The sequence below is a fragment of the Nicotiana sylvestris genome, chromosome 10 (genome assembly GCF_000393655.2).
Source record: "Nicotiana sylvestris chromosome 10, ASM39365v2, whole genome shotgun sequence".
Lineage (NCBI taxonomy): Eukaryota > Viridiplantae > Streptophyta > Magnoliopsida > Solanales > Solanaceae > Nicotiana > Nicotiana sylvestris.
This window is the reverse complement of record NC_091066.1, coordinates 33,223,434-33,247,057: the sequence shown is the minus strand read 5'-3', so window position 1 is coordinate 33,247,057 and position 23,624 is coordinate 33,223,434. Positions and strand designations below refer to the sequence as shown.

General features: G+C 41.6%; 2 protein-coding genes across 2 annotated transcripts; both read left to right on the top strand.

The window, feature by feature from the left end:
* Positions 1 to 18,381: 18,381 nt before the first annotated feature.
* Positions 18,382 to 19,341, top strand: LOC138879164 (uncharacterized). The gene has a single exon (XM_070158755.1). The coding sequence runs from the start codon at positions 18,382 to 18,384 to the stop codon at positions 19,339 to 19,341; it is 960 nt and encodes a 319-aa protein (XP_070014856.1).
* A 2,818-nt stretch (positions 19,342 to 22,159) lies between these two features.
* On the top strand, positions 22,160 to 22,645 carry LOC138879163 (uncharacterized). Its single transcript, XM_070158754.1, has one exon. The coding sequence runs from the start codon at positions 22,160 to 22,162 to the stop codon at positions 22,643 to 22,645; it is 486 nt and encodes a 161-aa protein (XP_070014855.1).
* Positions 22,646 to 23,624: the final 979 nt, after the last annotated feature.

Here is a 23,624-nt window from a genome sequence, read left to right as displayed (position 1 = left end):
GGGCCGGGTATGGTTTGGGTTTGTGCTTGGATCCGGTGGGTTTTTAATTGGGTTGTGGGTCCGTTGGATTTAGGCTAGAATTGAAAGCCAATTTGGCTATAAGTTAAATAGCCAGTTTTTCCCTATTTAATTTATAAAAAAAATAGTAGATAATTTTTAAAAAATAATTTTAAAATGCTAAAATGGTTTATAATACATAATTCACAATTTAAAAATATAGGATCCAATTTTATGCATGTAAAACATAATTAAATCTTAAAAGGGCTAATATTACAATTATGTGCAATTTAGCTTTTAAAAATACTAAATGTAATTATAAAAATATATAAAAATTACCTTAGCCATATTTTGGCATAAATATAGAAATACAATAGATGAATTATTAAAACAATAATTTTAGAAATAATTATTGGGAATTTTATTGATAAAAGGGGAGAAAATAAATCAATTTAAAACCTTAAAATTATGAAACAAATAATAATAAAAACCTTGGACATGCTTGTATATGCATATATATGTTATTTTGAAGGTATTTTGCATATTGAAAAATATATAGGGAAAAATTGGGTATCAACAGCTGCCTCTTTACCCGGGAAGAATGAAAGAGTTTCTGGGTAAAGAAATGTCGGCCAATTTTGACCGAGAAAAATGGTTTGAGAAGGTTAGGCCGCACCCTGGCTTCTGAGTTGCCTATATATACCTGGTTTTACAGGAATCAGACTGTATGTAGTTCAGGATCCAACGATGGAGTGTACCGATGAAGCGATTTCAAGAACGGACGCAACATCTAGGGCTGGGTGAGTGGACGGTTTACGGGAATGGTTAGGTTTGATATGGATGAGGGAACTGGAGCGAGATCGCTCCTGCTGGGATAGCCGTTGCTCGCCGGCTTACCTGCAAATAGAAGCAATACAAGCGTATATTGTGCATAAATTTAAACATGATGCAAATTCTCGTTAGACCACGAATGTTGTCTTCGGACGATGAGGATGACGTCCTTAGACCATGATGTCCTGGGCCATGAAGCGTATGATAAATGATTCACAGGCCATGAAATGATGTTCTCGGGCTATGAGGATGATGCCTCCGAACCATGACGCCTTTGAATAATGGCATGCAAAGATTGAAAGGGATCTTCAGGCCATGACATGGTGTTCTCGGGCTATGAAGATGGTTCCTCTGAACGATGATGCCTTTGGATGAGTTGGCGATATTTCAGCCCATGAATGATGCAGTAGTATGGTGCGGGCAAAACAGAGCTTACTCTTGCGAATAGAAGGGTAGAGCTTAGCCCGTAAGAGAAGTGAGATAATAATGTTTGGGATAGTGCTTAGTTTTGAAGAAAATTGGAGGCAGAGCTTAGCCTCGGAAGGCAGAATGGTAGCCTTATGCAGATTGGAAGGCAGAATAGTAGCCTTATGCAATGCGAATGCAGATGGAGGTAGAGCTTAACCTCGGAAGGCAAAATGGTAGCCTTATGCAAGAATGCAGATGGAGATAGCGTTTAGTCTCGGAAGGCAGAATGGTAGCCTTATGCAAGAATGCGGATGGAGACAACGTTTAGTCTCGGAAGGTAGAATGGTAGCCTTATGCAAATCGGAAGGCAGAATGGTATCCTTATGCAAATTGGAAGGCAGAATAGTAGCCTTATGCAATGCAGATGCAGATGGAGGTAGAGCTAAACCTCTAAAGGCAGAATGGTAGCGTTATGCAAGTTGGAAGGTAGAATAGTAGCGTTATGCAATACAGATGCATATAGAGGTAGAGCTTAACCTCGGAAGGCAGAATAGTAGCCTTATGCAAATTGGAAGGCAGAATAGTATCCTTATGTAATGCAAATGCAGATGGAGACAACATTTAGTCTCGGAAGGCAGAATGGTAGCCTTATGTAAGAAATAAAATAACAAATGACAGTGGAGTTTTCTTAGCTGATAATAGATTGCAGCATTGTGATTACTGGGAGCATTATGACATACGGAACATCACTGGTGTGTGCTGATAGCAAATGTTGGCAAGTGCAACGGTTCTGAGAGTCGTATTTTGAACAATGTTTGTCCCATGGGTGTACAGTGTGTTTAATGATTTCGCGATCCTAGTGCCTGCATCCAAAGAAAAATCGTGAGTTTTGTAAGGGGGAGGCTAGTTCGTATCCTCGCTGGCTTTTGCTTGACTCGTTCGGCTTTGATCTGGTGATATCGTCTATATTATTGGGGTAGCGTTGCTAAACAAGCAGTTTCAATAATAAGCATGCATGATTTTGTAAAAGTATGACATAAATTAAAAATAACTTTTAGATGAACCGATGACTGTGACGTAGCTCGGGACATTACATCCTCTCTTTCTATGGAATTTTGAGGGTCCTCCTTAAAATTCTTCTCTAGTTTGATGGGTTGACACTTCTAACTGTTGCTCATGCGGCGATTGGCTGAAATTACTTCGGAATTTTGAGGGTCCTTCTCAAAATTCTACCCTAGTTTCCAATTGTGGGGGAAAATGAATTTTTTTTTGAACTGTGACCGAACTGATAGGGCTGCCTACGTATCCCCTCTTAAACGGGAATCAGGTCCGGCGTAGTTCAATTTACATCATATAAGAAAGCATAAAGATTACACATAGTAACGCTTGACTGCATCTGAATTGATCGGCTTTGGCTAGACTTCTCCGTCCATTTCTGAAAGTATGAGGGCTCCTCCTGTAAAAACCCGATAAACCATGTATGGACCCTGCCAGTTGGGAGAGAACTTCCCTTTGGCTTCATCTTGATGCGGAAAAATTTTCTTTAACACCAGCTGTCCCGGTGCGAACTGTCTTGGCTTGACTCTTTTGTTGAAGGCTCTGGACATTCTGTTCTGATAGAGTTGACCATGGCAGATTGCATTCATTCTCTTTCCGTTTATAAGGGCTAGTTTCTCATAACGACCTTTTACCCACTTTGCATCGTCGAGCTCAGCTTCTTGTATGATCATTAGAGAATGAATTTCTACCTCAGCGTGAATGACAGCCTTTGTACCGTAAACCAGCATATAGGGGGTTGCCTTGGTTGATGTGCGGACTGTGGTATGATACCCTAGAAGAGCAAATGATAACTTCTCGTGCCACTATCTGTGATTCTTTATCATTTTCCTCAATATCTTCTTGATGTTCTTGTTGGCAGCTTCTACAGCTCCATTCATCTGAGGCCTGTAGGCTGTAGAATTCTTGTGTTTGATCTTGAAAGTTTCGCACATAGCTTTCATCAAGTCGTTGTTGAAGTTGGAGCCATTATCAGTAATGATTGACTCTGGAATTCCGAATCGACAAACAATGCGGTCGCGGACAAAGTCTGGCATGAATTTCTTAGTCACTGCTTTGTAAGATGCTGCTTCGACCCATTTGGTAAAATAGTCGATGGCTACCAGGATAAAACTGTGTCCGTTTGAAGCGGCAGGCTCGATTGGTCCAATAACCTCCATTCCCCAGGTGGCGAATGGCCACAGTGAGCTTGTTGTGTTGAGCTCGCTTGGAAGTACCTTTATCATGTCTGCATGTATCTGACACCGGTGGCATTTCTGGACATACTGGATGCAGTCCATTTCCATAGTCATCCAAAAGTAACCAGCCCGGAGTATCTTCTTTGCTAAGACAAAATCATTCATATGTGGACCGCAGGTCCCAGCATGAATTTCCTCTAGTAGCCTGGATGCTTCCTTTGCGTCGACACATCTTAATAATCCTAAATTCGGAGTCCTCCTATACAGGATTCCTCCACTGTGAAAGAAGTTGTTGGATAATCTCCAAAGTGTGCGTTTTTGAGTAGGATTAGCAAGCTCCGGGTACTCTCCTTTTGCTAAATTTTCCTTGATATCATGAAACCAAGGCTTTCCGTCTGCTTCCTCTTCAATATAGGCACAGTAAGCTGGTTGATTATGGATTTTCACTGGAACGGGATCAATGAAATTCTTGTCGGGATGTTGTATCATAGATGATAGGGTAGCCAATGCATCAGCGAACTCATTTTGGATTCTGGGAACATGCTGGAATTCCATCTTCATGAACCTCATTCTCAATTCCTGTACATGATGCAGATATGGGAGTATCTTGGATTTCTTGGTTGTCCATTCTCCTCGTACCTGATGTATAAGAAAGTCTGAATCTCCAATCACTAGCAGCTCTTGAACGTTCATGTCAATGGCCATTTTGAGTCCTAAGATGCAGGATTCATATTCGGCTTGGTGCATGGGAACCTGAGTTTGGCAGTCACTAGATAATGCTAACTGGTTTCGGATATTAGGACTTCTCCTATGCCAACTCCTTTGAAGTTTCCTGCTCCATCGAAGAACATTCTCCAACTGTCATAGGATTCCGCAATGTCTTCTCCTATGAATGATACCTCTTCATCAGGAAAATACATTTTCAGGGGTTCGTATCCTCCATCCACGGGGTTTTCAGCAAGGTGGTATGCTAGTGCCTGTCCCTTGACCGCTTTCTGAGTTACGTAAACAATGTTGAACTCACTCAACAGGATTTGCCACTTGGCTAACTTGCCGGTGGACATGGTCTTCTGAAAGATGTACTTCAAGGGATCCATTCTCGATATGAGATATGTAGTATAGGCGCAGAAGTAATGTCTCAGCTTCTGGGCTACCTAAGTCAAAGCACAACAGGTGCGTTCCAATAGATAATACCGGGCCTCGTATGGGGTGAACTTCTTATAGAGATAATAAATGGCTTGTTCTTTCCTCCGTGTTTCATCATACTGCCCCAAAACGTAACTGAAAGCTCCATCTAACACTGCAAGGTAGAGTAATAAGGGTCTACCTAGCTCGGGAGGGATTAAGACTGGTGGTGTTGACAGGTACTCCTTGATTTTGTCGAAGGCCTTTTGGCAGTCATTGGTCCATTTGGTGGCGGCGTCCTTCCTCAACATCTTAAAGATTGGCTCACAGATAACTATAGACTGTGCTATGAATCGACTGATGTAGTTAAGCCTTCCCAAGAATCTCATCATGTCTTTCTTGTTCTTTGGCGGTGGTAGTTCTTGAATGGCTTTGACTTTCGATAGATCCAGTTCTATTCCTCGGCGGCTCACAATAAACCCAAGCAATTTCCCAGCAGGAACCCCAAATGTGCACTTTGCGGGGTTTAGTTTCAGGTTATATCTCCGCAGTCTATTGAAGAACTTCCTTAGATCTTCTATGTGGTCAGTGGCCCTTTTGGATTTGATAATAACATCATCCACATATGCCTCTATCTCCTTGTGTATCATATCATGAAAGATGGTAGTCATGGCCCTCATGTAGGTGGCCCCTGCATTCTTTAGGCCAAATGGCATCATCTTGTAATATTACACTCCCCACGGCGTAATGAAAGCCATTTTCTCAGCATCTTCCTCATCCATCCAGATCTGATGATAAACAGCGAAGCAATCTATGAATGACTGTAGTTCATGCTTGGCGCAATTGTCAATTAGGATGTGTATATTTGGCAAAGGGAAGTCGTTTTTCGGATTGGCTCGGTTGAGATCCTGGTAGTCGACACAGACTCTGACCTTCCCATCCTTCTTTGGCACTAGCACAATGTTGGCTAACCATGTCGGGTCTTCTACTACCCTGAGAACCTTAGCTTTGATTTACTTGGTGACTTCTTCCTTGATTTTTAAACTCATATTTGTCTTGAACTTTCTGAGCTTTTGCTTTACAAGCGGACACATTGGATCGGTTGGTAGTTTGTGAGCCACAATAGACGTACTCAAACCAGTCATGTCATCATACGACCGGGCGAATATGTCCTCATACTCCTTTAGAAATTCTGCATATTCTTTCTTTTCTGATGGCGATAGGTGAATGCTGATTCGTGTTTCCTTAATGTTTTATGCATTTCCCAGGTTGACAATCTCGGTCTCTTCCAAGTTGGACTTAGGTCTGTTCTCAAAGTTCTCAACTTCTTTGACAATCTCGTCAGGTATGTCATCTTCTTCTGAATCAATGTCCATTTGTTGCGTTGTCTCATTGCATGTCACAGTCATTGGTTCATCAAGACAAGTAATAGTAATGTTGTATTGGTAAAGCAAGGAGAGAAAACGATAGCAATAAATATTAATTCATAAGAAAAATAAAAAATGCCTTTGATATACTAAGTTTTGAACATCGAAGATCTTATTGTGGGAATTGAAAAATGCGAAAAGAAAATCATTTAGTAAAAATAGTGAATAATGCTTGTTTTAGCCTTGCTACCGTGAGGCTCGTCGGGCTTTAATTGTCCTGATAGTCCAATTCTTGAGATGTGCCCTTCTACTCACAGCCTGTACAGAAGGGCCTTCCTCCCCCTCCTCCTCGAGAATAACTAACAGTCCATATCACTGTACTCTAGAAACAAGTTCTTCACTGCTGCAAGTGCTTCTTCTTTATCTGACCCATAAATAATGTTGGCCTGTTGGAAGGTCTGTTCTAGATGCGGTATTAGCTGCTCTAGTGGATAGTAAGGACTGTGCCATGGTGGCGACCAGTTATTGAATTCTTCCCAAGTGTATTTATATCCCAAACTGAAGGTAGTGTCATGTTTCTTGAGTTTTATGGGTTTAGAGATTCCTTGGAGGTTCTTGCCGAGCCCTTTGCCGGGTTTGTACCTACTCCAACTCAGTATACTTTTGATTTTGCTATCCCACCATTTGTCTTTGTCGATAGCATTGACCCGCTCAATGTGGTGGTAAGTTTCTCCTCCCAGATTCTTTCTTCGCTCGATCGCCGGAATGGTCTGGTGACTGTATATAGGGTTTCTACCGTCGCCATGAATGATCATTTCCTGGTGATTCCATTCGAACTTCACTGCCTGATGTTATTTAAATCTTCCATCTTGCCTTTGTTCTTGCCTTTAAGAGGACTAAGAGGAGGAGAGGGTGGAGGGCCCTTAGATCTTGTGAAATAAGAAGATGCCAGAGTGCACGAACTAACCTTTGGGGAGGGAAATAATAAGAAAAAAATAAAAACAAAAGGTAATCAAGTCAGTGAGGATTATAAAAATTATTACAATATTTAAACACATGGTGCGGGAATGTAAAGCGTGTCCTGATTTGGGAACCTCTTTGTGCCCAAGGTAGGCCTAGCGACAAATAGATTTGGAGAACTTAGAATGCTAAATGCCTCATTTTATTGATAAAAATAGACGAACCCCAAACAACACTAAATAAGCAAGAAATAAAAGTCACTAATGGCCATTGGCCTTATTACATTCATAAAGAGAAAAAGTAAATTCCCATCTACTTGGTCCCAGAAGGACCCTCCCCAGACTCGGCATCCTTGGCTCCTTCGAACAGCTTCCCCAATTTGCGAAGTCCCAGCAACAGGTATGCTCTGGCTAGATGTCCACCTTTGGTCCCTTCAGACTTTCGACAGTCTTCAACCCTTTTAAGAAATTTCTCCTCTAGTTCTACTATGCCTCGCTCCAAGTAAATTAGCCTTTTGTTGGCACTGATAGCCATGCCTTTCCACTCCTAAATCAGCTTCTTGTTGGACTCTTGTATCTCGTGGTGTTTTCTCTCGCATTCATGGATCCTTTTGCGCAGCTGGTTGTACTTGACTTACGCCTCGGCCTTTTCATCTATAATTCCGTGACCTCGAACGAACCCTGGCTAGCCCAGACCATCCCAATTGTCTTCTAACCAACCCGAATAGAAAGGGGTGCAACTGGCATGATATCTATCTGGCTCGATGGTGTCTTTCCCCTTTACGATCTTGTAGTACCACATGTGCTGGGCTTGGAACTTGTGGGGACTATCATCATTTTGGAAGTCAGCTCGAAGATGGCTCATCTTGTCGACCCTAGGTATGACTTGCTTCCTACCTGCTTGCCTCATAACTTGAAGAGGGATGTAAGGGTATGTTCCTCTTAGACCAATCAGTATCAGGCAAGGTGCATCTCTGGATCAGGCAATGAACTCCTCTGTCGGAAACCACTCGAACATCTGAACCTGTTCTTCAATCAGATTATCAAAGAGCTAAACCTATCCTTTGGCATTCTTAGGCTGAGCGAACATATCGGGGATGTAATTCATTCGCTTTGGATGGTGGAAAGCAATGTGATCATCCCAGTCCCTTCGTTGAATTTCTTATCGGTATTCGCCCTTTTGGAGATGTTCCATGAGCCAAAGCTGAAGTAGTAAATTGCAACCTTTGAAGTGTCTCGCTCCTCGTTGACACTTCTCTAATGCTCGGTATATGTCTGCGATGATCATGGGTACAATACTAAATGTCTGCCCACCAATCCCCTCTATTAGGGTCTTGGTTACCATAGCCAGCCTAGTATGGATTCTCCCTTTCTTCATTGGAAACACGATCAGACCCAGGAAGCAAAACATGAAGACGAACACCCTACGATGAATATGTCCCAAGGACGTGATGGAAAACTCGTCATGGTAGGTACGGTATGATTTTCTATGGCTGCACCTTTCATACAGGTAGTCAAAAGGGATGTATGTCTCCTTTAGGCATACCAATTCTGTATTCTTCTTCAAACCCATCATTTTTAGGAAACCCTTGTCTGTGCGGTTCTCTGGCATTAGCAAACCCGGGTTTTCCCACACTGTACCGGCCAGTCCTCCTATTTCCTCCAGCAAAGGTGTCATTTCGATGTCCCCAAAGCGAAACACGGCCCTTTCACAATCCCAAAATAAGGTAGCAGCTTCTATTATCATATTGTTAGGCTGAATCTCCAAGAGGGATGGTAGATTACCCAGATATTTTCTGACAAGGGTTTTATCACTACAATGTAAATCTTCCCACCAAATTAGCAATCTTGGGTGGATATTGGTGACCATGCCGTATCTGGGGACTTCGTGCCTCATATTTCTGCAAGACAAACAAGGTTAGGCCATTACCCCCACCTGACTCAACTATTTAATATCAACAATTAGCATGAAATATTTAGTCTCCAAATATATGCACAGAACGTGATGATGTCCCTTTGGGTTTTGGAAAACCCAGTGGACTTTTGGGCAAGGCTATCTTAAAGGATCATTATGTGGACAACATAACTGACCCGGCTAGGTTTGACCATGATGCATGCACAATTTAAACAAAGTAAGGCTTCTATGGGGGTTTAGACTGGTATCCTTGAGCGGACAACTCAAGGGGGAAGGCACGGAACTATCGACTGCACCGCTGATCGACTAGTTTTACCGCAAATAAGCCTTTCCGAATTTAGGGGATAATGATATAGGAAGGGCGCAACCACTCATCAAGCGTTGCTACATATTTGTTTGGCACGAGTGGAGTATGATGTCGAGCATGATTATGCAGTAATTAAAAGCAAGTTGACATGTATTTGCACGTTAAAAAAGTGGTAAATACAACAGTTTTATAATTTAAAACAATTATAAAGGAAGAAAACAAGAAAGATATGTTAGTTTTGTTTTTGAAAAAGAAATTAAACGCTTAAAGGAATTAAATAAGTAATTGCACATAGGAGAGGTACAAATTCACAAAAATGGTATGAAATGGTAAAAGCCTAAAAATTCCCAGCAGAGTCACCATGCTACCGTACCCCCTTTATTCCTTCGCGGAATCGGGTTCATGACATTTTAGTTATGGGACAACTCTCTCCTTTTGGGAAAGGGGGTTTGTAATTTTGAAGAGTCGCCACCTAACGATTTAAGGTGTATTAGGGCACCTATAGGGTTCATTTGAAACTACGTTTGGTAACCAGAGATAGGGTAAGGGCTTGAAATTATACTAAGGGGAAGGTGTTAGGCACCCCTCAAGATCCACTAGTGTGATTCCCGGCCAAACAGTTTTTGTGAATTTTTACAAATAACAAACAAACAAGTATGGCTCAAATACTAGGGGATTTAAGTTTAGACACACAAGTGTTTGAAAAAGGACATATAAAAGGCAAGATTTTTAAAAGAATTGCAATCTAAATATACTTGGGAATGTAAAGGGGGGTGTCCTAGGTTTGCTTATAATATGGATCACATCAATGCAATATCCGATATGGCACTCCTCGGAGAGGGGTTACACGTGGTATTAACGCACCGGTTATCATATCCATATCTACTCTTTCCCGCCTCGTGAAGGTAATTAAAACGAGGGTTGGTCTCGACCCCTATTGCATGCTATTACCCATCCTTTCTTATCAGTCCCGGAGGAATTTAGGACTCCTATCCTATAAGATGGGGGGTTCTAGGCAGACCCTCAAGTTTAAAGGCAAAATACTAAGTGACAAACAAGAACATATAGGACTGCATTTAGGGGGAAAACACAAAAACAGATAGAAGGCTCAGATATACCTCCACAAGTAATGCACATAGACAACACGACTCATACACAGATAAGGTCTGAATTCAGATCCTAAGCATGGTATCTAAATGATAACAGTAGAACCAGATTTATTACATGACTTAGAAAAGAAGTCTGAATCAGGCTTGCCTACTAATTTTAACATGCTGACAGTTAAACAAAGGAAGTTTTGGTTTTAAGTTATTACCTAAGGCTTGCCTAGGCGTAAAGTAATATACAACAGTTATTCAGAGTTATTAAAGTAGTGTAGAGATTGTTTTTTCCTAAAACATATTGTTCTAAATATTGCAAAGACATGCAGGGATTATTACCAGTTTGTTTAAAGCAGGATGAGACTGTTGATACTCCTTTTCATGCATCAGTAGTTAACTAAGCGTAGATGAATGAGGATTCCTAAAGCAGGATTTCTAAATACACAACATGACTGCAGAATTTCCTAAGAGCGGGATTTCTAAATGCACAACATGATTGTAGAATTTCCTAAGAGCAGGATTTCTAAATGAAATTTCAGAACATGTTTACATGGGCAGAATCACATAATAGCAGCTTATTTTATTGTTATTATCTATCCTATATACAGGATTTCTAAGTGTGGATGAGATGCTGAAAACAGTACATATAAATCCTAAATAGCATGATAGCTAATGCTTGACATGTTGTACCTAAACATGGTTGCTATTGCGCATAGAGAAAAGTAAACCTAGGAACATGATTTCTACCCTAGATTATACTACAGCATGCATATTACCCACCCCTTTTCACTATGCAACCCTAATACTTGTTTACAAATTATTACAAACTAATCTGAAATGAATTACATAAGTAGGAAAGAAAGATAAAAGTTACACTATAGAGAGCCTGAAAACAGGCCCAAACTTTCAGCACCTGATTAGGACTTCCTCCCCGAGTTATGTAATAAATTACCTCAAGTGCCAAGATTGTTCCATAGTCTTTCTCATACCTGGGTGTGTCAGAGTTCCCTAAGGACCTCAAGGGATCCCGGGCAGTGCTCACACCCAGATTTCATAGCCAAGACAGAGTAAGTGCAGTGTGGAAAGGCCAGCTTTTATGTGTCCAAGTTCAGAGGGAGCTCAAAGGTCCCAAGGCAAGGCTCACACAAAAGGGGAAGAACCTAGTGGTCCAAGAGTATGTGTGAGAGAGCTTGACATAGATTTAAAAGAGTTGAGTTGAAAACAGTTTGAAACAGCATGTTTGAAATAAGTTTGCAAAAACAACAGAAGAGTTTCTTAGGGAAAACAATTTTGAAAAGAGGAGGGGATAAGAGCAACAACAACTTGGAACAAGCCAGCACACACAAAACAAGTTCAAAGAATAGTACAATTTCAAAAGTCACAAACAGGGAAGTACGGGGTTGGGGCCAATTTTGAAACACATAAACATGGACAAGAGGAGAAGCACATAGACCAGCAAGTACAAAGAACAAGTAGGAACTGATTGGCCTCCAGACCACAAACTACTACTTCGAAGTGTTAACAAAGGGATCATGCTTGAAATTAGAATAGTAATAGGCAATAAGACATAGAGACAGGGTATGGGAGTAGTCACGCTGATGGCAAGAGTCTATTACACACAATTAGTCATGCCACTTAGTGTTAAACAAGTACATTAGAAGTCTATGATACTAACATGGCATACTAGTTGAGGGAAATAAACAAGAACTCAAGTAAACATGTTGATTACACTTGAACAAGAGAGGGAAAAACTTAAGCATGTTGAATAAAGCAGTAAACAAGAAGGGCAATTGAACACATAAGCCATTAAATTAGTACAGAAGGAGACATGGATTAACAGACAGGGCGCATATAGAGTTGAGTTTCAGAATTGAACTAGGAACATACCAGTTAAGGAAGCAAAAGTGCAGAAAGTAAAAAAAAAAGTAGAGTTCCACAGTCTAGCCTTGGCTTTCAGCCGGCTAGACAAGCAGCTAGCACAAGTAGTAGAGAAAGAAAAGAGAGTTTGAGTGTGTGTGTGTATTCTGAACTAGTTGTTCATGTGTTAAGACTGTAGAAGAGAGTCATTTATATAGTAGTTTGAAAACTGGTTCAAAATAAGGTAAGAATCAATTCTTCAGTAATTATAGAACTTAGTATCAATTAAGAACGAAAATCAGCCAAGTATCCGTTAATTAAGGGAGTAATTTACCAACAGTAGAAAGCAGGAAACAGATAAAGAAAGAATCCAAGTAACATAGGTACAAAATATGTAAATTAGGGCTAGATACATAAGGGTCTAATTAAGGAAATAACAGTAGAAATCAATTAAAATATAGTCAATCACATAACAAGGTAGGAAATAATTTTAAGGGATAGGAAAAATAGCAGGAAATCTGTATAAGAGCAACAAAATTGTAAATCTAGGATTTCAAGAATCGAAAAAATAGTACTAATATTAAGGGAAATAGTATAGATTTCCATGAATAAACCAATAAACGGAGTACAAACAGGAAGAACCAAATCAGAACCCTTAATAAGACATCACTAGGATGAAAGTCATAGAAATACTCTAACTAATCACAGTATATCCATGAAAATCGCACATACAGACAAATCGACTGAATGAATAGTAAAGACGAACTCAGAATCACAAACTAAAGCCAAACAAATTAAGGTTTTCAACGTAATGAGTCAGATAAAAATAAACCATTTAAACGTAGTAAAATCATATGATAATACTGAAAATCAGAGGAGAAGTCGTTTAATAAAAAAGGTTAAGAAACCCTAGCCTTGAAGACGAAGGGTTACTTTAGAGAAAATCAGAAAAAAACCTTCGAGGATAACAACAAAAGCTCATAATACACACAGATCTAAGATAGATCTAAAGAAATCGGAGGATCTCAAAAGTTAGGGTTTCAGAGAACCCAGAGAAGATGAGAAAACCTTAGAACGTTATCGGTTTTAGCTGGAAAAGTCATGGATCTTACTCGAACAACCATGGATGGCCGAAAAATGGCATGAAAGACCATGGATAGGAGTTGAACCGCTCCAGGTTCACCTAAGGACCTCAGGGTAGTGTCAAACCAGCGTGGGGTGAAGCTGGGGCTAGGAGATGATGAGAGGCCATAGTTTCCGGCTAGGGAGGTGCCCGGAGAAGGTGGACAAGATCCATCGGAGAGGATGGGAGAAGAGAAGGTTCTAGAGAGAATCAGAGATAGAGAGAGGGAGATGAGTGTCGGTTGAGTGAATGAGAGAATGAGGGTTTAGGGGGGTAGTCTTAGGTTAATTATGATAAGAGTGAATCCGGGCCGTTGATCAAAATTGATTAACAACGAGGATTAACTCAGGTCTAGGCCGGGTATGGTTTGTGTTTGGGCTTGGGTCCGGTGGGTTTTTAATTGGGTTGGGGGTCTGTTGGATTTAGGCTAGAATTGAAAGCCAATTTGGCTATAAGTTAAATAGCCAGGTTTTTCCTATTTAATTTATAAAATAAATAGTAGATAATTTCTAAAAAATAATTTAAAAATGCTAAAATGATTTATAATACATAATTAACACTTTAAAAATATAGGATCCAATTTTATGCATATAGAACATAATTAAATCTTTAAAGGGCTAATATTGCAATTATGTGCAATTTAGCTTTTAAAAATACTAAATGTAATTATAAAAATTACCTTACCCATATTTTGGCATAAAAAAGAAATTCAATAGATGAATTATCAAAACAATAATTTTGGAAATAATTATTGGGAATTTTATGGATAAAAAGGAGAAAATAAATCAATTTAAAACCTTAAAATTATGAAAAACATAATAATAAAAACCTTGGACATGCTTGTATATGCATATATATATATATATATATATATATATATATGTGTGTGTGTGTGTGTGTGTGTGTGTGTGTGTATGTGTGCTATTTTGAAGGTATTTTGCATATTGAAAAATATATAGGGAAAAATTGGGTATGAACAATCTCCATAGCATTGTTGACTGCATTAAACATCTGACTCACCTCTGGAGATATAGTTGTCTGAGCCGGAGCTGCTGTTCGGGGCGGCACTGGATCCTGAGGTACTGGATCACCATGCTCCACCCCTTCTTCATGTTCAACCCGGGGTACTTGAACCCCCCTTGTGGATTTACCCTTCCTTTTCTGAGTTGGAGCCTTTTTAGTTCTGCCTTGAGCCACAATAGTAGCAATAGTTTCTTGAGCAGCATCCTGAGTGTCGGTGTCAGAGTTGCGAGTGCGAACCATTTCTGCGAGTTTTGGAGAAAAGAATACATTAGATAATTTCTTAGAGGTAGGCTCTACTGCATGATCTAAAGTATGAAAAAAATGAGACTTTTCCTAAATGCTTGTAGCCTCCTGTTTATAAGTATGGCGCGCTCCATACCCATAAACAAGACTCTACTAACACGGCTTCATAGACCCCTAGGACGCCATAAACCTGAGGCACTTATAACAAGTTTGTCACGATCCATTTTTCGAACAAGCCGGGACCGACACTCGATCACTAAACATGACCGAGAGAACCATCTCTGCTTATCAAATCTATTATAACTCCAAACTTTATATGCAGCAAGGCAATACTCTAACCAAATACTTTTGATTAATTTAAATATTTAAATAAATCAACTCCAAAACTTTATTCATAGTAATTACTGAATTACTGCTAAGTTATTATCAAAAACATCTGAATCTTAACCCAACGACTATGTCTATGAAGACTCTACTGATAAACTGACGCACTGCTCAGGACATGAGATTTCCTGGCCAGTTCTCTAAGTAAACAAAGAAATAACTAAATAAATATGACTCTAAGGAATACTCCACGAACAAAAGCGGAGCTCACCAATAGAACTAGAAGAGAAGAAAGTCCTAACCCGTAGCCTGCTCGCCTGCAAAACCGGTTCCTACATTGTACCGCAGACCAGCGTAGGTTCCCAAAACAGAACGTCAGTACCATCAATTGTACTCAATGAGTCTCAACAACAGGGGGCGAAACTTTACATATACATTACGGCAAATGTTCTAAATACATGTAAAACATAAAGCTTATAAGAATAATTCTAAAATAATTGTATAGTCGCAGTTTATGAATATTATAAAAGAAATTCTTTTCTTTTTCTTTCTTATAAAAAAAATACTTCACTTTATACTTTTGGAGTTCCAACTATCCTGACTTAATTTTGTCTCAGTCATCGTATGATCGGCAAGGGTTCGATCCCATCATGATCGAATAGGTCCAATCCACGAGGTGTCACTCGCTTCATGGTTCTCAGCGCTCATGTATCATACCTTAGCATGGCTAAGTAAATTCTCAGCAACAAAACCCTCAGCTTGTGTGCTCCCTACTTTGGCACAAGTAGTTTCAGGAAGTCAATGCCTTGGTCAGGACCCTCGGCCTGGACGATGACCCCTTCTCAGAATAAAGGATACTCCCAAAAATCATCTTGAGACTTTTTGATAAGAGGTGAATTTAACTATAATTAGGCCCTAAATAACCACCTTCTTGTATAGTTTGGATGATAAAAGTGATAACAAAATGCTCTTATTAGTGTTTTTCATGCTTTGCAAGTTATATATAACCAGAGAAGGCTATGGAGTACTTTTGGGATCAAATATGGAGAAAAAGAGGCTGATCGTAAAAATTCCGTCAAGTAAACCACGCAAAACAGCTCAAGCCAGAACTGAAAGAGGACTGCCGCGGTTCCACCGCGACCGCGGCAGAACCGCGGCGGAGGCAGGAAATTTCAGGGACTAAAGTGCAAAACACGGGATTTTTAGCCCAAAACCCTACTTTAAACACTAGACTTCGGCCAAGAGAGGCGTGTATTGTTTTAGAGAGTATTTTTGGCAAGAAGAACAAGTGTGAGAGATCACCCAAAACATCTTGGTTTCTTCTTCTCTTTATTTTTTTTGCAAGTTTTATGATGAATATTGTTTTAGTTTGTTTACCCATAGTTATGAGTAGCTAAATCCTTTGTCTAAGGTTTTGATGGAACCTTTTTGGGTATGAACTTCTTGTTTATGTCAATACAAATTGCTAGTCTCAATCTTTATTTGTTCAACTTTGTGTATGTTGTAGTTAATTGACAGGATTCTCAATTAGCTGTGCCTATTTAGTGTGCATAACTCGGAAGAGAGTGCATATTTAGGTTATTGTTGAGCAACACCACTCCCAAAGTATAAGAGGGATCTATAACTGCGGGTTTAAAGGCGGGATTAGGGATAACGAAGCCTTGGGTGCAATCTTAAGTGAACTGTGTTAATTAAAGCTAGCTAGTGTATCTCGGGAGAGTGCAATAGTATATTACTGTGATTACTCGGGAGAGATTTACGGTAAGAAAAGTGTTCATGATTGATAGAGGTGTGTTGGTAAATTTGTATGACGCATAAACAGAAGGGATTCCATCAATAGGGGAAGTCATCACCTTAGCATTTTCTCATTATTGTTTACAACCTTAGCATTTTAGTTTACAGCTTGTTATTTACTTGCAATCTTAGTTAGTAAAGAAACCATCAACTGTGATTCAAACGTTTGGGGAAATTGGTTCTCAAGAGTTTAGTAGTTCTAAAGATTGTGATTGATAGGTTAATTCTCTGTGGATTCGACCCTGGGCAGAATACTCAGGTTATATTTGCAACGTCCGCATTGTCCTTTTTATAAGGCATAGTTGGGCGTGATCAAATTTTGGCACCGTTGCTGGGGAGTTAATGGAATTATCAATTACCATTGATAGAAATACAAAAATTCTTAGTATAGTCAGTCTTCTCTACACCAAGTTTTGATTGAAAATTTTGACGGTTGTTGACGTGGTTGCACAGGTGTATGCCTAGAAACTCTACGAGGACTGGAGAAGTACTTGAAGGACTCTCAGACCCCGAGAAAACATTTTGGATATTGAACTGTGCCAACAAAACACTTCAACAACCTCATCAAACACACAACCTCAAAATTGACATAGGTGACGTAGACAACGTCAACGGAAACGTCAGAGATAGGGCACCTCCTGTACCTGAGGCTGCACTATATGACTGGGCACAACCCACAGCTGACAATCTGGCCACTGCCATTGTTGTGCCCGCGATACAAGCTGAATCGTTCCAGATCACGAACAACATGCTGCACTTACTGCAAAACAAGGGACTATTTTCTAGGACACCAGCCGGAGATCCCTAGCAGCACTTGAAGAACTTCCTGTCGATTTGCAAAACTCAAAGGCAACCCAACGTAACTCTGGAAGCTATCAAACTGTTATTATTTCCATTCTCTGTGATAGGAGCTGCTCAGGTATGGCTAAACTCACTCCCCATAAACTCTATAGAAACTTGGGATGAGTTAGTCAAGCAATTTCACATCAAGTTCCACCCGCCCAACAAAACAGCTCAACAAATTGATGAGATCGTGAGCTTTAAACAGAAACCAATGGAGACACTACATGAGACATGGAGCTGATTTAAAGGAATGTTGGTTATATGTCCACACCATGGTATTCCAGATCAGATGTTGGGACAACGATTTTACATGGGACTGTCAGATAGCATGAAGAACATTGTAGATGTCTCAGCTCGTGGGGCATTTTTTAGCAAAACTTGGAGAGAAGGTCAGAGTCTGCTTGACAAAATGGCTCAGAATTTGGGGTGGACGACGAGGAATGCACCTATCACTCCAGTGGTACACTCAGTGCCTTTTGACCCATCAAATTCCATGTCTGAAAATATGGCGACCCTTTTGACACAGATGAGCATACTCACCAAAAAAGTGGAGGAATCGGGGTAGAAACAGCAAGTGCACATTGTAGATACTACCAATGGGGGCTTGTGCACATCTTGCATTAGTCAGCCAATTGGTAATCCATGGAATGCTGAACATGATCATCATCAGCAGCACCTTGAGGACATGAACTATGTGTCAAACAATGGAGGCAAGAGACAAGGCAATCAGAACTGGGGTCAGCAAACTCAGCAGCCATACAGACCACCTCAGCCACAGTACAACGCTGGAAACATGGGAGGTATGAGACCTCCCAACAATATGACACCTTATCCAAGACCACAGGGGTACAACAATCAGCAGCAAGGGTATCTCCCACCTCAGCAACAGTATGGTGGAAGGTAAGAAGATAGGTTCACAAGACTTGAAGCAATGATGCAGCAGGTGATTGGGTCCAATGCAAAAATAAATAAAAGAGTAGATGCACATGACGCAGCAATCAAAAATATTGAAGTGCAATTGGGCCAAATTTCAATGTCTCTGAACAATCGTCCTCAGGGGACATTACCTGCAGACACCCAGATTAATCCAAAAGATCAGGGCCCAAAGCAGTTGATGGCGGTGAGTCTCCGTAATGGCAGGGATCTAGATGTAGAACAAGAGAGAGCTCGAGAAAATATACAGGCTGAGACATTCATTCTAGTGCCCATTGAGCTGGATGAGTCTACGATACTGACAGAAGTGACAGTCCAACCTGCTCAGGAAGAAAAGAACATTCAACAGGAGACCGGGCTAGTAGTTGAGCCAGTTGAAGAGCCAGTAGTTGAAATAGAATCTGATAAAGAGAGGTCCCAAGTGATTGGGAAGAAGAGACCTCCTGCACTCTTTCCACAGAGGCTGGCCAATCATCAAAAGGAGGAGCAGTATAAAAAGTTCTTTGAAATGCTCAAACAAATCCAGGTAAATATTCCACTGATTGAAGCTTTAAAGGAGATGCCTAGGTACGCAAAAATGATGAAGGACTTGATGTCCCGGAAATTTGATTTTCATGACTTGGCTACGGTTACACTTACTCAAACATGTAGTGCAGTGGTGACGAGACCTATTGCTAAAAAGCTGTCTGAGCCAGGTAGCTTTACAATTCTATGCACTATTGGGAATTTCGCCTTTGCTAAGGCACTCTATGATTTAGGGGCCAGCATTAATCTCATGCCCCTGGCTATCTATAAGAGGTTGGGCATTGGAAGAGCTAGACCCACCTCCATGTTGTTGCAGCTGGCCGATAGGACTGTGAAGCGTCCATTCGGTGTCCTTGATGATGTGCTGATTCATGTGGGGAAATTTGTGTTCCCTGCAGATTTTGTGATCTTGGATTGCAAAGTGGATGAATAGATTCCTATAATCTTAGGAAGACCATTCTTGGCCACGGGGAGAGCTCTGATTGACTGTGAGACTGAGGAGCTCAAAATGAGACTTAATGATGAGGAAATAACGTTCAATGTGCAGAAGTCTATGAGGCGACCAAGCGAGTTCGCCAATTTCTCTCTTATTAATGTCGTGGATGTTATTGTAGAGTCTGATGATGAGGTGTTGACAATTGAGGACCCCCTTGCTGCATGTTTGATGAACTTAGATGAAGTAAATGGTGAGGACTTGGCGGAATGGGTGTTGGCATTGGAAGGAAGAGAGTTCTTGGAGAGAAATATAGAGTGGGAGCCCTTGCACTTAGAAAAGAGAGAAACTCCGCCAGCCAAGCCATCCATTGAAGAACCACCAAAGCTGGAGTTAAAACCATTGCCAGCCCACCTCAGGTATGAATTTCTGGGACCTGACTCCACATTACCTGTTATTATCTCATCTAGTTTGTTAGATGTGCAGGTTCAAAAACTTTTACAGGTACTAAAGGAGTACAAAACTGCCATAGGGTGGACCATGGCAGACATCAGGGGGATCAGCCCCGCCTACTGCATGCACAAGATTCTGCTGGAAGAGGGGCACAAACTTTCAAGGGAACTCAGAGGAGGCTGAACCCCAACATGAAGGAAGTGGTGAAGAAGGAGGTGATAAAGTGGTTGGATGCGGGAATTATTTTCCCAATCTCTGACACCAGCAGGGTGAGCCTAGTGCAATGTGTTCCTAAAAAGGGTGGCATGACGGTTGTGACAAATGATAACAATGAATTGATCTCAACAAGAACCGTCACAGGCTGGAGAATTTGTATGGACTATCGAAAGTTGAATCTAGCCACCCGGAAAGACCACTTCCCACTTCCCTTCATTGATCAGATGTTGGACAGATTGGCAGGGAGGTCACACTTCTGTTTTTTGGATGGGTACTCTGGGTAAAATCAAATCTCCATTGCACTAGAGGACAGAGAGAAGACCTCTTTCACCTGCCCGTATGGCATTTATGCCTTTAGACGGATGCCCTTTGGCCAATGCAACGCACCTGCCACATTCCAACGGTGCATGATGGCCATATTCACTGACATGGTTGAGGACATAATGGAGGTGTTCATGGATGACTTCTTAGTGGTAGGGAATTCATTTGATGAGTGCCTGATAAATCTGACGCATGTGCTGAAACGGTGCACCGAGACTAACTTGGTTCTGAACTGGGAGAAGTGTCATTTCATGGTACAAGAAGGCATAGTCTTGGGGCACCGGGTGTCAAGTAAGGGAATAGAGGTGGATCGCACGAAAGTTGATGTAATAGCAAAGCTGCCCCCACCAACTTCAGTCAAAACCATCAGAAGCTTCCTTGGACATGCCGGTTTTTACCGAGGTTCATAAAAGACTTCTCCAAAATTGCCAACCCCCTCTGTAAGTTGTTAGAAAAAGATCACCCGTTTTTGTTTTCTGATGATTGCAGGGTAGCATTTGAGAAGTTAAAAAAGAGACTGGTCACAACACCCATCATTGTTGCCCCCAACTGGGAGCAACCGTTCGAACTAATGTGTGATGCCAGTGACTATGCATTGGGAGAAGTGTTGGGCCAGCGGAAAGACAAACTGATGCACCCAATCTACTATGCTAGTAGAACATTGAGCGGAGCCCAGTTGAACTACACTGTGACTGAAAAGGAGATATTGGCTGTAGTGTTCGCGTTTGACAAGTTCCGATCCTACCTGATAGGATCCAAGGTAAATGTATATACTGACCATGCAGCTCTCAAGTACTTAATAGAAAAGAAAGAATCTAAGCCACGCCTGATTCGTTGGGTGTTACTATTGCAAGAGTTCGATCTTGAGATTCGTGACCGTAAGGGAACTGAGAATCAAGTCGTTGACCATCTTTCATGACTTGAGGGAGCTGAAAATGTAGTTGAGGTTGAAGAAATACTGGAAACTTTTCCAGACGAGCAGCTGCTCGCCACCACTCATCAGGAAATGCCATGGTATGCAGACTTTGCTAACTACCTGGCCAGTGGTATAGTCCCTCACGATCTTTCATCGATCCAAAGGAAAAGATTTTTTCGTGAAAGCCGCCAGTATTACTGGGATGAACCTTATCTGTTTAGAATATGCCTTGATAATATGATCCGGAGATGCGTCCCCGAGATAGAGCAATTTTCTGTTTTGCAGGCTTGTCACACATCAGCGTATGGTGGACACTTTGGAGGGGTTAGGACAGCGGCAAAGGTGCTAGAGGCTGGATTCTTCTGGCCGACAGTGTTTAAATATGCGCACCTATGGGTGAAGGGCTGCAATGAATGTCAGCGGACCGGGAACATTTCCCGACGCCACGAGATGCCCATGCACCCAATTCAAGAGGTAGAAGTGTTTGATGTCTGGGGGATTGACTTCATGGGTCCCTTCGTTAGCTCTTATGGCAATAAGTACATTATTGTTGCTGTAGACTATGTGTCCAAATGGGTGGAAGCTGCAGCGTTACCCACCAATGATGCAAAAGTGGTGGTGGGATTTCTAAAGAAGAACATATTCACCCGGTTTGGGACACCACGAGCAATTATCAGTGATGGAGGCACTCATTTCTGCAACAGGGCCTTTGAAAAGTTGCTTGCTAAGTACAATGTGCGCCATAAGGTGGCTACTCCTTACCACCCGTAGACTAGTGGACAGGTTGAAGTGTCCAATAGAGAAATCAAAAGTGCGTTAACCAAAACTGTAAACGCCACAAGAACTGATTGGGCGAGAAAACTAGATGATGCACTCTGGGCTTACAGAACCGCCTTCAAAACTCCAATTGGTATGTCACCATACAAGTTGGTGTTTGGGAAGGCCTGCCACCTGCCAGTGGAACTTGAACTTAAAGCGTGGTGGGCATTGAAACAGCTGAACTTAGACATGGAAGCTGCGGGCATGTCAAGAGTCACTAAATTGCATGTGCTTGAGGAGTTCAGATATCTTGCTTTTGAGAGCACAAAATTGTACAAGGAGAGAATGAAAAGGCTGCACGACCAGAACATTGTGGAGAGAAATTTCAAACCCGGGGACATGGTACTGCTATACAACTCAAGACTACGTCTGTTCCCAGGTAAACTTAAGTCACGATGGTCTGGACCATTTCGAGTAGTTGATGTTTTCCCTTCAGGAGCTGTTGAGATTTCCACAGAGAATGACTCTCGTACATTCAGAGTCAACGGTCAGAGATTGAAGCCATATGTGGGCATGAGCAAAAAAACAGATGTGTCTGAGATGCACCTGACTGACCCACAGAGGTCGAGCGAGCCTTAAATGCGCTCATCCTGCGTCGTGCTGCGACGTTAAATCAGGCGCTGCGTGGGAGGCAACCCACAAAACTGTTGTAAGTGTAACACAATATACATATATATATATATATATATTTTTCAGACAACTGCCCAGACCGCGGTTCCACTGCGACCGCGGTCAAACCGCGGTCAGAGACTCTCTCTGAACTTCATCTACCGCGCTTCTACCGCGACCGCGGTAGACCCCGTCGGCCCAGGTCATATGGCTTGTAAGAAGCAAAAGAGATCGACAGGCACGTCCCAACAGCCAACATATGATGCCTCAAGGTTTGACTCAGAATTGGCAGAGGACGACTTTCATGCCAAGGCTTCAAAGAGCTTCATCCCTGAAATTCCGATTGACAGGGCGGCCCTTCGTGCAAAAAAGGAGGAGATGTATGAGTAAATCCGGTGGAGGGAAATGGAGTTCTTATTTGATGAACCTGAAACGGTGAACAGGATGCTTGTAAGGGAGTTCTACGCGAACTGCCCATCACATACGTTGCGGGAGGTGTATGTGCGAGGCAAATTGGTAGATGCCTCAGTTGACACTATTCAACAGGTGTTGCGGCTGCCCCGGTTTATTGGTGACGTCGACTATTACCAGGACGCACCAAGAGTCACTTGGGATATTATGACTGATGCACTATGCACAGGGGGGCAACCAATCTGGATACGTGACCATATCACCCTGAACACCAATTCATTTACCCATTTGGATAAGTGTTGGCTCACTGTCATTTGCAGCCGGTTCTTGCCCTCCGGAAACACGATTGGCGTGAACTTCCAAAGAGCCCTCTTGACGTGGTGCTTCGTCACAAAGAAAGATTTTGATGCGGCAAGACTTATTGGTGATGAAATGATCATACGGTCCCCGCTGAGGTCAAAGGGATTCTACTTCCCCTCCCTGGTGACTACATTATGCCTACTGAAGAATGTCCCCACCCATCCTATTGATGGAGAGT

Coding starts and splice junctions, on each gene's coding strand:
- LOC138879164 (XM_070158755.1), top strand. CDS start 18,382: ATGATGCAGCAGGTGATTGGGTCCAATGCAAAAATAAATAAAAGAGTA.
- LOC138879163 (XM_070158754.1), top strand. CDS start 22,160: ATGTCACCATACAAGTTGGTGTTTGGGAAGGCCTGCCACCTGCCAGTG.